The sequence below is a fragment of the Trachypithecus francoisi genome, unplaced genomic scaffold (genome assembly GCF_009764315.1).
Source record: "Trachypithecus francoisi isolate TF-2019V2 unplaced genomic scaffold, Tfra_2.0 Lachesis_group8, whole genome shotgun sequence".
NCBI lineage: Eukaryota > Metazoa > Chordata > Mammalia > Primates > Cercopithecidae > Trachypithecus > Trachypithecus francoisi.
The window spans coordinates 61,269,982-61,286,529 of record NW_022681473.1 but is presented as its reverse complement, the minus strand read 5'-3'; the positions used below and the strand labels follow the sequence as shown (position 1 = coordinate 61,286,529).

At 36.0% G+C, this 16,548-nt stretch overlaps 1 protein-coding gene across 1 annotated transcript; it reads left to right on the top strand.

The window, feature by feature from the left end:
* Positions 1-15,177: 15,177 nt before the first annotated feature.
* LOC117081624 (olfactory receptor 52J3-like) lies at positions 15,178-16,116 on the top strand. Its single transcript, XM_033207802.1, has one exon. The coding sequence runs from the start codon at positions 15,178-15,180 to the stop codon at positions 16,114-16,116; it is 939 nt and encodes a 312-aa protein (XP_033063693.1).
* The last annotated feature ends 432 nt before the right edge of the window (positions 16,117-16,548 follow it).

Genomic DNA, 16,548 nt, shown 5'->3' with positions numbered 1-16,548 from the left:
CAAGTTTTGATCTCCTGTTCAGGGAAAAAAATATATTTCCAGCTGGCAAATCTCATATCAAAAAGGGATGATGAATGAATAAAACTTAGCAGACTTTTAGAAGTGTAGAAGAAAGAAAAGTTGGAGCAAATTAATTGGACCAATTGGAATAAAGCAGAAACAGTGATGATTTTGTATGTAGGAATCTACAGAGGGCTTTCTATGAGGAGTAGACAAACTATGAGATCCAGACTATTGTCCATTTTTTCTACCTGGGTTTTCAGTACATTTCTCAATTATTTATGGCAATCTCAAGTCATTCTACATCTTAAAATGTGTTCCTTATAAGCTGAGCAAGAAGGAATACAGTTTATTTCCCATGTTCCCGTACATACACTGTCCTGGTCATCCTTTTCTATGTTCCCAATGGCATTCTGCACTGAAATGCTTAACATATTTTTTGGTGATTATATTCTTCATCTTTAATTATGAGATTCATGTAGATACAGATTTTAATTACTAGAAAATTTTGAGATATTATACTAAGAAGACTTTGTTTTCAATTAAAATGATCAACTGAAATATCTGTTTTTAATTTATATAGCACAAGAAAGTATACTCAAAAAATTGTATATACTCATTAGTTCAACTTCGTCACCTCCCACTCAAACCTGAATCTGCTGTGGTCTGATTTTCATCTTCATGATTCCACTGATTTGCAGCTTATGATGGTTCTAGTGCTCTACTTGTTACTAAATTCAACATTCACATCTTGATTAAACTTCCATTTTCCTTTGCATTATTAACCATGCTTTTCTTTTAAAGCGACCTTATTTTCAGTTGTTTTAAATTTATTGAAAAATTTAAATGTGGTACAGAGTTCTCTAACATCCTGCACTCAATTTCTCCTATTATTACCATCTTATATTAGTAGAGTATTCTTTTCACAATTGGTGAATCAACAATTATAATTTATTAACCACAGTTGAATATTATTCAGAATTTTTTTTTTAGTTTTTCTCCAAATATTCTTCTTGTACTCCAAGATCCAACCCAGGATATAACATTACATTAGCCATCCTGTGTTTTAGACTACTCTTGACTGTAAAAGTTTCTCAGTCTTCTTTCATTGTCTTCAATTACCTTGGCATTTTTGAAGACCATTAATAGGCAGTTTGTAAAATGTTCTCTATCAGGATTTTTCTGATGCTTTTCTCATTATTAGAGTAAGTTATAAGACCACAGAGGAATAATATCATTTTTATTGCATCATATCAATAATGCATACTAGCAACATGACATCACTGTTGATGATGACTTTATTCATGTGAATGGGGTAGTATTTGTTGTGTTTCTCCACTGTCAGCTTAACCTTTTTTCTTTTTAAAAGTCCCTTTTTCCATACTGTACTTTTTTAAAGGAAGTCACTTTGCAAAGCCTACACTGAAAGAGTGGGAAACCATAAGGGCAGATTATCTACTTGAAATTATTGTGTGAGAGATTTTTCCCTTTTTTCTAACTCAATCATTTGTTTATATTAATAATGACTTCCAGGTGTTTATTTTATACCTTGGATTATAATCCAAATCTAAACTCATCTATTTTGGTAATTTTTGTTTTGAAATTACTAATTCAATATCTTTATTTGTACAGGTTCATTCAGAATTTCTACTTACTGAAGTCAGTTTCAGTAGCTAGCATCTTTCTAGGAATTTCTCCATCTTATCTAAGTATTTATATGATTTTTATAGTATTTCTTTGGATTTTTAATTTCTATAATGTTTGTAATAATGCCTTCCCTTAATTAATTTTTCTGGTAATTTAAGTTGATTTTCCCTTTTATTCTGGGTCAATGTGGATAAATGTTTGTCAATTTTATCTTTCCAAATCAACAAAATTAATAAAACCAAAAGCTTTTTGTTTTATTCATTTTGTTTTTGCTTTTCTATCCTCTATTTCATTGGTTTCTGGTCTAATCTTTAAAGTTTACTTCCTTCCATGTGTGTAGTTTGCTCTTCTTTTGTGAGTCTTAAGGTGGAAGTTTAGGTTATTGATTTGATATCTTTATTCATCCTTAACACAAGCATTTGCAATGATAAATTTCACTGTAAGAACTGCTTTAGAGGCATACTATGAATTTTGACATGTTTTGCCACTGTTTTTATTAAAATAAAAGTTTAAATTATAAAAGTGTCAATGTATTATTTCCTCACAGTTTTTCCCTTTTTTCTTTGATTATTGTGGTAGTGTGGTGTTTACTTTTGACATATTTGTGAGTTTCTGAAATTGATTTTTGCTACTGATTTTTAATCTTATCCCTTTGTGGTCAAAGAATATACTTTATTCTTATTTATTTATTAATTATTTATGTCCTTTTATATGCATTGCAATTTTATTATGGTATAGCATATGGTCTATCCTGGAAAATGTTCCCTGTGCACTTACAGAAAATGTGTATTCTATTGTTGAATGAAGTGCTATATGGTGTTGTTCATGTTTCTACTTCCTTGTTGATATTTGGTCTAGTTATTCTATCTATTTTTGTCTGTTATTACAATCTATTTCTATCCATTAAAGTCTTTGGCCTGGGCATGGTGGCTCATGCCTGTAATCCCAGCATTTTAGGAGGCCAAAGTGGGAGGAAATCATAAAGCTAGGAGTTCAAGACCAGCTGGGCAATATAGCAAGACCCTGCCTCCACCAAAAAATTAAAAAGAAATTTTAAAAATTGCTTGACATGGTAGCACATGCCTGTAGTCCCAGCTGCTCAGGAGGCTAAGGCAGGAAAATTCCTTGAGCCTGGGAGTTTGAGGCTGCAGCGAGCTACAGTTGCACCACTACCATTGTGGTGAAAGAATGATACCCTGTCTCTCAATAAATAAATAAGCAAATAAATAAGTAAAATTTTAAAAATGCCTTCAACTATTATTTTCGAATTATTTCTTCCTTCATATATGTCCATTTTTGTTTCATATGTTTTGCTGCTCTGTTGATACCTGCATGTATAATTGCAATATTTTCCCATATTTCCCATATTTTCCATATTTTCCCATACTTTACAGTTGACCTTTATATCACTGTAAAATGACCTGCTTTATCTCCAGTACTATTTATTTTTGTTTTAAACTCTATTTTGTCTGATGTTAGAATAGCCAATCCAGCTTTCTTGTGGTTGCTATTTGCATGATATATACTTTTCATTTTTTTGCTTTCAATCAGCTTGTATCTTTAATTCTAAAGCTGTATCTTGTAGCAAATGTGGAATTAGATAATTTTTTTCTGCCATATATAATTGACAAGCATTATGCATACACCATGCGTACAATGTGATGATTTAGTAGATGCATATATATTGTAATTATTACTACAATCAAATGGATTAACACAACTACCACTACACATTTGTGGGAGGGATGGGTTGCCATCTTTTTTGTCTTGCATCTTGTACCCTTGCTGTATCCAGGCTATGGAGAATCCATGGGGACCAGGGGCTGGTCCAGACCCCCAGAATAAGCCAACCACCTCAGAGAAAAGTGGCCAGACTTTTCACTATGCAGGTGTTAGTTCTCACCTATCCTCACTGGGCAAGGCTTCCTGACCTGCGACTCCAGAATAAGAACCCTGCCCCAACCTGATTACCTTAATCAATGGCAGACCAGAATTTCTCTGAGGAGGAAATCCCAGAATCATCCCACAATCCCTCCACTACTATGGTTGCAGTGATACCACCCTAACATCCTCTGGGCTGGGGAAGAAACAAAGGGCCTACTCCCTATGCTGGCACTACTAGTACACTGTATGGAGAGAGTCTAGTCTTTCTTTTCTGGCAACACCCACTCCCCACTTTTCACCTGGCAGAGCCCCCCGATCATGACTGCAAAACAGTTGTCCCCACCCACAGCTGAGAACACCCACTGATAGGCTTGGAGTTTCCCTGGAGAGAGGTTTACAGAGGCATCTAATAGTCCCTCTGCCACTGCCACAACAGTGATTCTATCCCTTCTTACCTGTTTCTTGAGAGGAGACAAAGAGTCTTAGGGCTATATCTGAGCTTACAGCACACTACAGTCACCATACAGAGACACCAGTCTCTCCTCCCAGTGACCCCCAATCCCCTGCTCTCCAACAAGTGGAGCCTGAAGCTCATGCCAGCAGTGCATCTGCCCCACCCCACCAGCTGAACACTCCCAGTAACAGCAGCTCTGCATCTCTTGGAGGTGGAAGTCCTAGGGGCAAATGTAAGCTTCTCTGCCACAGTCTCTGCAGTAATAGTACCCCTGCTACCCTCAGACTAATGAAGGTACAAAGACCCTGAGTGCATTATCCACACCTCCAACAACCTGCAGTTGACCCAAGGAGAAAAGGCCAGTCCATCTCCCATGAACCCCAAGCACCCCCTGGCTCATCACTAGGCAGAGAACCCCTGGCTTGGGCCCACGGCACAGACCACCCATCCCAGGCTGATTGCACTGAGCAATTGCTGACTTGCTTCTCTCTGGGATGGAGCCTCCAGGAGAGAGGCAAAAGACCCTCAGCCACAGCCACTACTAAGATCCCTGCCTCTGATGCCTCCAAGTTGGGGGGAAGCAGCCTCAGAGTGCCAAGCTGCTATCTACAGCTAGCACTCAAGTGGAAGAGGAGCCCACACTTTCAGAGCATTGAGAAGGAGCACAGTTGCAGCTGTGAGGAAACCATTACACCTAAGTATCACCTACTGGATCACAACACAAAGCTTAAACACCAAAATAGCTCACTAACATACCACCCTGTAAAACCAACTTCCATACAGGAAGTATGCTACAAATGAAGACACCGCACAAAGACTCAACCCTCTGGAAATATCCAGAAAATAATTACACTGACTCTACTCAGCCTATATGGCAGTTAAAGGGACACCCACAAACAGAGATGGGAAACAATCAATATAAGAACTCTAGCTACTCAAATGGCCAATGTCTAATGTCCTCTAAACAATCACACATGTTCTCCAACTAGAGTCCTTCACCAGGCCGAGTTGTCTAAAATGACAGAAATAGAATTTTAAATGTTGATAGGAATTAAGATCATCAACATTCAGGAGAAAGGCAAAACTCAATCCAAGGAAAGAATTATAATAAAAGAATACAGGAGCTGACAGATTAAATATCCAGTTTAAAAAAAAAAAAAACCTAAATGATCTGTTAGAGTAGAGAAACACATTGCAAGAATTTCATAATGCAAACACAAGTATTATGAACATAATAGATCAAGTTGAGGAAAGAATCACAGAACTTGAACACTGGCTCTCTGAAATAAGGCAATTAGAGAAAATTTTAAAAAAGAATGAAAAGAAATGAACAAAGCCTCTGAGCCTCTGAGAAATATGGCACTATGTAAAGAGGCCAAATCTACAAATCACTGGCATTCCTGAAACGGATATCTAGGAGGCAAAAACGTGGAAAATATATTTCAGGTTGTCATCCACGAAAACATCTGTGACCTCACTAGAGCGGCCAACAGTCAAATTCAGGAAATGCAGAGCATCGTTGCAAGATTCTACACAAGAAGATTATCCCTAAGAAACATAATCATCAGATTTTCCAAGTTTGAAATGAAAGAAAGAATGTTAAAAGCAGCTAGAGAGAAAGGGCAGGTCACCTACAAATGAACCCCTATTGTGCCAACAGTGAACTGCTCAGCAGAAACCCTACAAGCCAGAAGATATTGGGGACCTATATTCAACATTCTTAAAGAAAAACATCTTCAACCAAGAATTTCATTTCCAGACAAACTCATCTTCCTGAGAAAGGAGAAATAAGATCCTTTACAGATAAGCAAATGTGAAGGGAGTTTGTTATTAACAGACCCACCTTACGAGAGATCTTAAAAGGAGCACTAAATATAGAAAGCAAAGGCCATTATTAGACAATACAAAAACACACTTAAGTACACAGACCAGTGACACTATACAGCAAACACATAAACAAGCCTGCATAACGACAAGCTAAGAACACAATGACTGGTACAAATTCACAAATATCAATACTAACCTTGAATGTAAGTGGGCTAAGTGCTCCATTTAAAAGGAAGAGACTAGCAAGCTGGATTACAAAAAAAAAAGCAAGACCCAGTGGTATGCTGTCTTCAAGAGACCCATCTCACAGGCAATGACACCCATAGGCTCAAAATAAAGGGATGGAGGAAAATCTACCAAGCAAATGGATATCAGAACAGAGACAGGGTGGCAAACCTAATTTCAGTCAAAGCAGTCTTTAAACCAACAAAGATTTGAAAAAAAAAAAAAAAAGACAAAGAAAGGCATTACATAATGATAAAATGTTCAATTCAAAAAGAAGACCTAACTATTCTTAATATACATGCACCCAACACAGGAGCACCCAGATTCATAAAGCAAGTTCTTAGAAAATTACAAAGAGACTTAGACTTTCACACAATAACAATGGGACTGCATCACTCTACTGACATTATTAGATAGATCATTGATGCAGAAAATTAACAAAGATTTTTAGGACTTGAATGCAACATTGGACCAAATGGATCTGATAGGCCTCTATAGAACTCTACACCCCAAAACAAACAAAATAATATACCCTCTTCTCATTGTCACATAGCACATACTCTCAAATCAACATCACAACTGGACATAAAAGAATTCTCAAAAAAATTCAAAAGAACCAAAATAATACCAAACACCCTTTTGGACTACAGTGCAATAAAAACAAGTCAAGACTAAAAAATTGCTCAAAACTATGCAATTACATGAAAATTAGACAATCTGCTCCTGAATGATTTTTGGGTGAATAATGAAATTAAGACAGAACTCAAGAAGTTCTTTGAAACTAATGTAAAAAATATACAACATACCAGAATCTCTGGGACACAGCTAAGACAGCGTTAAGGGGGAAATGTATAGCACTAACTGCCCACATCAAAAAGTTAAAAAGATCTCAAATGAATAACCTAACATCACAACTGAAAGAATTAAAGAACCATGAGTAAACCAACCCCAAAGTTAGCAGAAGATAAGAAATAATCAAAATCAGAGCTGAACTGAAGGAAATTGAGACATGATAAACCATTCAAAAGATCAATGAATCCAGGATTTGACTTTTTGTTTAATTAATAAAATAGGCCACTAGCTAGACTAATGAAGAAAAAGGGAAGATCCAAATAAACATAGTTAGAAATGACACAGGGGATGTTACCATTGACTCCACGGAAATAAAAGTAAACATCAGAAGCTACTATGAACACCTCTATGCACACAACTAGAAAACTTAGAAGAGAAAGATAAATTCCTAGATACCTATACCCTTCCAATACTGAGCCAGGAATAATTGATTCCTTGAACAGATCAATAAAGAGCTTGAAAATTGAGTGAGTAAAAAATAGCCTACCAACCCCCAAAAAACCCAGGACCAGATGGATTCACAGTAGAATTCTACAATATGTACAAAAAAGAGGTGGTATCATTCCTACTGAAACTACTCCAAAGAGTTAAGGAGGAGGGACTGCTCCTTCTATGAGGGTAGGACTATTTTGATACTAAAACTTGGCAGAGGTAGGGTGTGGTGGCTCATGCCTGTAATCCTAGCAATTTGGGAGGCCAAGGTGGGTGGATCACTTAATGTCAGGAGTTCAAGACCAGCCTGGCCAACACGGTGAAACACCGTCTCTATTAAAAATGCAAAAATTAGCAGGGTGTGGTGGTGCAAACTTGTAGTCCCAGCTACTCTGGAGGCTGAGGTGGGAGAATCATTTGAACCCAAGAGGCAGAAGTTGCAGTGAGCCAAGGTGGCACTGCTGTACTCCAGCGTGGGCAACAGAGCAAGACTCTGTCCCCCCAAAAAAAAAACAAACATAAAATAAATGAATAAATCATGATATTCTCTTTTATTTCTTTCAAAGCTGCCTCGAGTATTCTAGATCTTTGCATTCCACATCAAGTTATCAAATTCTGTAAGTTCAATCTATAAGTCAAATTCTACCAGTTCTATGAGTCATATTCTATAGGTTCAATCAAGCTGTCAAATTCTATAAAACTTACCAAGATTTTCATTAGAATTGTTTTGAACTGCTAAATTAATTTGGGAAGACTGACATCTTAAGAACACAGTAATTCAATCAATGGACATAGTATATCCATCTATTTATCTACATTTTTTTGGAATTCCCTGTAATGTTCTCATGTTTCCAGGGTCAATATGTTGAAAGTATTTGGTTAGTTTTTACATATTTGATTTTTATGCTATATACATTATATTTTAGGTTAATTTATTTTTAACTCTCATTTTATATTTGGGAATGTACGTACAGGTTTGTTAAATAGGTAAATTGTATGTCACAGGGCTGTGGTGTACAGATTATTTCACCACCCAGGTAATAAGCATAGTACCCAATAAGTAGTTTTCCAGTCCTCACCCTCCTCCCTCACTCTACCTTTAAGTAAACTCAAGTGTCTCTTGTTACTTTCTTGGTGTTCATATGCACTCAATGTTTAGCTCCAACTTTTAAGTGAGAATGTTTGTTATTTGGTTTTCTGTTTCTGTGTTAGCTTGCTTAGGATAATGGACTCCATCTTCATCCACATTGCTGGAAAGGACATAATCTCATTGTTTTTTAATGACTACACAGTATTCTATAGTGTGTATGTAGCACATTTTCTTTATCCGTCTACAATTGATGGGCATTTAGGTCGATTCCATTCTTTGCTATCGTGAATACTGCTGCAGTGTACACATGTGCATGTGTCTTTATGGTAGAACACTTTATATTCATTTGGGTATATGCTGTGATTCACTCAGGATGCTGGCAGAAATATTAAAGGGAAATGTTAGGCAACGTTATAAGGAATAGTCACAAACCTTTTTGGAAGGCCAAAAGGTTACATAGCTTGTAATAATCAAACAGGCTGAAGGCAGCCGGTTCTTACCTTAGAGCATTAGGTCTTAGGGTAAATACTAGGGACAGGGACAATAGAGGCTTCCCCAGTTAAGTCTGTTTACCCTTGCCCTCTCGGTGGGAGGTCAACCAGGGAAATTGCCCCCAATGGTATTTACTTTAAACCACCCTACCTGAGTTTTAATCATTCCTAGAACTACTCTCTTAACCATGTTAATTATCCATGAGTGTGTTGACTCAGAGCTTCTGTTGTTAATTGTATACTAAATAAATGCCTGGAGTGTGAGCTTCTAAAGGCCAGCTGCAGTGACAAACCTCTCTTGGTGTGCAGGTGGTCGGACACTTAGCAGGACTGGCATAACAGATTATCTGTGTGTCAATGTACATTTTATTCATCCGTCCTTTGGGCCAGGGTCTGCGGGCAGACCCCTGCAGTTGATGCCCTCTTGTGAGGAGCAATACCTCAGGTATATACCTGCAATTACTTGGTAAATTGTATTTTCAAATTAATTTCTACATTGTTTTTAAGAATATTAAAGTTCAATGTATTTTTGAATATTACTCAGATTTTAAAAAATATATATGCATTTTGAATATCATATATACAATCATATAAGTAAATAGAGACACTTTTACTTTATTCTTTCAAATTCTCATCTTTTTTTCTATAATTTTTCTTACTGTATTACACTTTTTTGGGCATCTAGTGCAGTTCTGAATAGAAGTATTTATAAGACACCTTTGACTTTACTTGACTTTACAGGAGAAATATTGAATACATTTTCATTAATATAATGTTAGCTGTATTATTTTTATGTATATCTGTAAAATTAGGGTAGTTACCATCTGTTTCTAGTTTACTCAGAAATCTTACAAAATAGTAGTGGTGGAGGGAGTGGAAATGGTTAATGGCTACAAAATTATAGTTAGAATGAATAAGATCTAGTATTTCATAGCACAACAAGATGATTACAGTCAACAATTATTTATTATACACTTAAAAGTAAATAAAATAATTTGAATGTTTGTAACACAAATAAATGATAAATGCTTGACGTGATACATACTCCATTTACCATGATGTGATTGTTATGCATTGTATGCCTGTATCCAAATATATATAAAAATATACACCTACAATATACCAAAAAATTAAAAGTAAAATGTTAGTATAAAAATTTTATTAAGATGATAAAAATATTTAAATTTTATATATTAAGGTGATCTTTTTTTGTACCTTTGGCAGTGTGAAGAAGTACAATAATTTTTTAAAACAAATTATGTACTAGAGTAGCCTTCCCTTGTTTGCAATGTGTTATTTTCTTGATACATCACTGTATTCTATTTGATAATTTTTAAGGATATTTATATCTGTGCTTATAAGACATGTTAGTCTTTAATTACCTTTCCTCAGAATATAATTGACTGGTTTAGTTATCACTCATGAAACCAGTTGGGAAATACTCTATGATCTCAAAGAATTTGTACTGTATTGGTATTAGCTCCTTTGTAAATGTTGAGATAAAATCGCAAATGACACTCTTTCAGATTAAAGACTTTTTGAGTGATTTTTAAAAAATTATGAATTAAATATTTAGTTGAGCAATGATCCAATTTTGTCTTTCTTGTTTAAATTCTGAAGGTATATTTAGAAACAATATGTCATTTAAACTATGATATATAGTGTAATGCAAAAAAATTCCACATTGTACTCACTGTAATATAGTTTAAATATGTAAATGTGTGTAAGATCTGTAGTGATGGCTCCTACTTGCATTAGCAGTATAAACTTTGTATTTTCTCTCTTTTCTCATGATCAGTTCTGTTAAAAATTTTACGGATTTATTAAGCTATTCAAAGAACAAACTTTCTACTTTGTCAATTTTCTCCATTTTATTTAACTTTTATTTTATTGATTTTAAAGAAATTGTTGTATATGCATAGAATACTATTTAACCTTAAAAAAGGAAATTCTGCTGTTTGCAACAACATGAGGGTCTTACACTAAGTGAAATAATCCAGTTACAGAAGGACAAATGTGGCATGATTCTACTTTAAATGAAGGTTTTATACTAGTGAAACTCATAGAAGCAAATAAGGCAATAATGGTTTTCAGAAGTTAAGGGTCTGGAGAAAATGGGAACTTGTTGCTTAGTGAGTACAAAGTTGCAGTTATGATAGATGAATAATTTTAATGTCTGTAGTTAACAATATAGCAGTGTGAAGTTCAAAATTTGTTGAGGGCAGACCACATGTTAAGTGTCCTCACCACAAAATAAAACAACAACAATACCAAAAAAAAAAAAAAAAAAAAAAAAAAGAATCCAAGTAAGGTCACTTTGTGAGGTAATGAGGGTTTAGGACTTTAACATATACATTTTCAGGGGATACAATTTAACTGATAATAATGCTAATATTAATAGAGGTTGAGGGCAAAGCACTCTTTAGTGACACAAAGTTTTGAAACTGTACCTCCCATTCATCTTACTTTTGGAACTTACTTAAAGATTTGTTCCAGAAAAATTGCAAGGTTATCTGTAAAATAGGAAGATAGGAGGTTTGAGGAACAATGGCTCCAAAACCAAAGAGTAATAAAAGGTATTCTCAGCAAGACACATAAGTGCAAGCAGTTCAGAGTAGAACTATAGAACTGGTGCCACTGTGAGGGACGTGTCCAATAAAAAAATTAAATCTGTATCTGTCGGGATAATTTATATTATATATTTTGAAAAGATAATATAGACATTCAAAGGAAATGAATTGACTCTCACAGCATTAAAGATGTTGGTTCAGTTTTATATAAGAGTTGTTTGTATAACTAAACCATGTAATGAGGATCAATTTTGTTTTAATATTTGGTGTTAAAATTCTATATCTCATCTTGCTCTTAAGGTTAGCTCCCCATTTGTTTCCAGGATATTTTAGCAGCTCTCAACTTCAGATGCTTCCTCATTCACACACAGAAAAAAATGCACCTCTGAGTAAATGTCTTAAGATTAATTTTAATTAGATGTGAAGACCTGATTGGACCCCAGAGAATATATCATTGCATATATACAAGAATGCAAAAATTGTAAATTTGGAGGAGATGACATTAATGAAACGTTGATATGGAATAATGGAGAAGACAGACAAGGCCAGATAAAGAATATTACTTCACGTGCTTTTAATTCAATGCCTTATTTGCTTAAGTAGTGCTGTCTTAAGGAGGTTCTCAGAAACCTCAACTGTGTAATAAAGAGATATAATTTTTCACTCCAAATAACCACATTCTAATAGGAACTACACACACACACACACACACACGTATTTGAGTCTAAGATTAGAGAGAACATGTTTCACATTGTCACCGTTAAGAAGAAAAATGGCTACATAATTGGCAGTATAAATTTCCTCAATTTGTTTTGCAATAATCACATCCATGAAGTTTTCCTTTAGAGCTAAAATATAAATTAACAATAACAATAGTTTAAAAATTACTATAACTGATGATTTACTGTGTATAAGACAAAGTTCTAAATGCCTCAGAAAAAATTGTATCTCAAATCTACCCAGTGAAGGAAATACTATTATTATTCCCCTTTATGGATAAGGAAACTGAGATGTAGAAATGATACATAAGTCATTTAAAATCTTACAGCTTGGTTGTGACAAAGTCAGTATTTGTACACCAGCAATCAGACTCCAGGATTGAAATTTTAGGTATGTATTAATAGGAGTTTTAAAAGTTGTATATGTAAAATTTTGGTGGTGTTGGTTTTGAGAATTCATGTACAGAAAACACAATGGACAAAAGATAATGACTTTGTGTTTTTATGCTAATTAGAGAAATTCAAGTCAGTTATATTTGGTCTGAAAAAACCATCAGTGAAGAGAAATAGTTTAAGTCAGAAAGCCTACTATATTAGTCAAAATGTTGGAGAGGAATTTGACCAGTATATTCTGTATGAAACAGACCTACAGAATTGGGTCACATATTCACAATTAGGTAGAGATGCAATTATCTGTTGTTACGTGTATCAAGTATAAATGACAACCAGACAGTGCTTTAGTCCCACTTCTTGAAATTGTATTACATACACATCAGCTTGCTTCTATGTTCCTTGAGCTATTCTGTGTTTCTAGAGCAGCACCCAGGAGTTGGTGAGCAGTCTCTGAGGACTCAATTCCAGAGCTCTGTCTAAAGTACAGACTAAAATTAGATGTATTCTTATAATATCCCTGAGGTGCTAGAAACCTAATATTAGCACACTTCCAAGTGCTACTCAGAAAAGGGACTAAGTACTGTGCTGCCCAGTGTTAAGTGTCAGTGTTGATTCCTATAGAAGAATGAGGTGAATCAGCTGCTGATTTCTGGTGAGCAGGCGCGTCGGTGCATGGAGAGATACATGGGCAGTGCACACTGAGAACTGGACTATGTGGCTGACCTGCACCAGGCAGGGAAAAAAGTTGTATATTGTTTTAATATGTAATGTATGAAATCGTAATATATAAACATATTATGTGTGCATTAAATAATAGATGCCTAAAATATGTATAAATTATGTTCTAAATTTTAGATATTATGTGTGAAATCTGTCTTGAATATCCAAGTTAAAATGTTGTCCTACCAATTGCATTAGGTTAAATCAGTTACTATGGTGAGGGTAGTGGAGACCTACTTTTGAGAGTGGGCACCTAGATTTAATCCTTAAATCTATAGCCTAGGTGCTGTCATTATCTTTCTGCTGAGCAATTATATTTTAATTGTCCAGAGTATCAGTGTTTTTATACAACACAATAAGAGTCAGTGTACTTTGCTGCACTTGTTTTCTCTCTGTTGGAATAATCTCAAAAGCACGAAGAGTTTTACTCTTCAATTCCGTGATTAAACACAGAGCTAGAAATTGATGCCAGCACCTGCTATGCTAGCTGCTATGCTATGCTAGCAATGCTTCATCTGATTTTTCTCTTTCTCTTTCTCTCTCTTTTACCCTTTGTTTTTCCCCAAAAGAAGAAGGAGCTTCACCTCAAAAAAGTTATTTTTGCCTTGATATATTTACTGTATTAAAAAAAGATAATTAAAAAAGATTAGAAAGTGAAACGATGCCAAAGATGAAAGTAAGGATCTTTTAACTTTATTTTGAATTACAACTGCTGTACCAAAGACCCCAGGACAAGCCTCCTTAGCTCATTTTGAGTGACTTGGTTTATTTGCAGCATTTTAAAGGTATTACTTAAGTATTTTTCTTCATTGCTTTTAGACTATTGCAAAAGTTGATTGTTTTTCGGCTGACACAATGCTATCCAAGATAACTACAAAACAAACAAACAAACAAACAAAAATTTCTCTAGCGCAAATACCATCTGAGATTGTCTGCGTTGTCTTCTACCCACATATCCAGCATCTTGAACTGGTAGAAGGAGAGACAAATAAGTATTGGCTCCATAGTAGAGGAAAAATTAGCAAAGGTAAAATTAACAGGTGCTGTAAGAATACCTGGTGTGCTATAGATAAAACACAAAAGTGTGAAAATGGCATTACACAGTCTTTATCTTTTTCCCACCTGAAAATCCTAAGCCTGTAGGTCATAAACAATTACTATGTCTAATTCTGGCCAGGCATCACAGGAACAAGTACTTTTCTGAGAAACTGATGTTTCTTATAGTCTGATTCAGTGTCTGAGAGGCTACTGGGCTTGGGTCAGAGTTTTTATATATGTATCTCAAGGCCAGTCTATAAAATAATTTAGGTTTTTATTGTGAAAGTGCCTATGTACATGAGGTCTTATGATTTACTTTCTTATGAATCACTTAATGACTTTTTGAGGGTCTGTGTGTTGTATTCACATGACCCTATGTGCTGTCTTGATATTTCCAATGTTACTTAACAGAGGGTGAATTCCAGAGTAAAATCATGTATTATTTGCTTTTAAAGTGAGTGGAAAGTATTAATTATTAGAAATCCTCAATAAGGTTGTTGCAAATCTCCACATATAGAATTAGAACCCAATCAACAAGCAGAATGAAAATTCTGAATTTCACCATGCCCTGGTCTGTATAAATGGCTAAGGCAATGACTCAGTACGGGAGCTTCTGAACATGCCTGCTTGCATAGTAAATGTGAATTCAATTCTGTGCTGAAGCGCAGAGCTAGAAATTGATGCTAGCAACTAATATGCTAGCTGCTGCTATGCTGGCTGCTGTGCTATGCTAGCAACTGCTTCATCTGATCTTTCTCTTTCTCTCTCTCTTTCCCCTTTGTTTTTCCCCCAAAAGAAGAAGGAGCTTCACCTCTTCAGAACAATGCAGTGCAGGATGGTATACCATGGCAACAGGAGCACTTTTCACCCAGCCACATTTTTTCTGGTTGGAATCCCAGGTCTGGAAGACGTCCATATGTGGATCTCCCTGCCTTACTGCTCTGTTTACCTTGTGGCTTTGCTGGGCAATGTTACCATTCTGCTAGTCATCAAGGCAGAACAGACTCTCCAGGAGCCCATGTTGTACTTTCTGGCCATCCTTTCCACAACTGATTTGGCCCTTTCTACAACCTCTGTGCCTCGCTTGCTGGGTATCTTCTGGTTTGATGCTCGTGAGATTGACTTTGGAGCTTGTGTGGCCCAGATGTTTCTGATCCATGCCTTCACTGGCATGGAGGCTGAGGTCCTGATGGCCATGGCCTTTGACCGTTACCTGGCCATCTGCAATCCACTTCACTACACAAACATCTTGACATCCCGGGTGCTGGTGGGCATCACTATGTGCATTGTAATACGTCCAGTTCTGTTTACACTCCCTATAATCTATCTCGTCTACCGGTTACCATTTTGTCAGGCTCATATAATAGCCCATTCCTACTATGAGCACATGGGCATTGCAAAATTGTCCTGTGGAAACATCCGTGTCAATGCTATCTATGGACTCTTTGTGGTCTCCCTCTTTCTCCTGAACCTGGTCCTTATTTTCGTCTCATATGTTTACATTCTCCGTGCTGTCTTCCACCTCCCATCACATGAGGCTCGGCTAAAAGCCCTAAGCACATGTGGCTCTCATGTTGGGGTCATTTGTGTTTTCTATATCCCCTCAGTCTTCTCTTTCCTTACTCATCGATTTGGACACAATATTCCACATTACATTCACATTCTTGTTGCTAATCTCTATTTGGTTATCCCATCCTCTCTCAACCCCATCATTTATGGGGTGAGGACGAAATGGATACGAGAGCGAGTGATCTATGTACTTACTAAAAGATAAGACTCTTATCACATTCTTTTACTAAGGACTTTGATTCTCCTATGAAGACTGATATGTTCTTGCTTTAAGGAATATCTCCTGATCCTTACCTTATTCCTGCCAACTTGCAGTACAAGTTGGTTTGTTCCTGGATGCTGACTTTTGGATTTTAACAGTGGCAGAAACTTCTGTGGTACCTCAAGTTCAAAGACTGACAACTATTCTGGGAAGGATATCCTGGGAAAGAGCTGTGTTGCCTCGCCTACATAACTTCATGCAGAACCCTCGAGTGCAAAAGGCTGCTTCTTTTGGGGGGAAAGAAGATATTATACTGAGTCTTTTATGATCAATGTTTAGAAATATGTGGCATGGAAATTTAACCCTGTAAACTGTGTCGTTCATTTTCTTTCTTCCTCTCTCCCTCCCTCTCTTCCTTCCGTCCTTCCTTCCTTC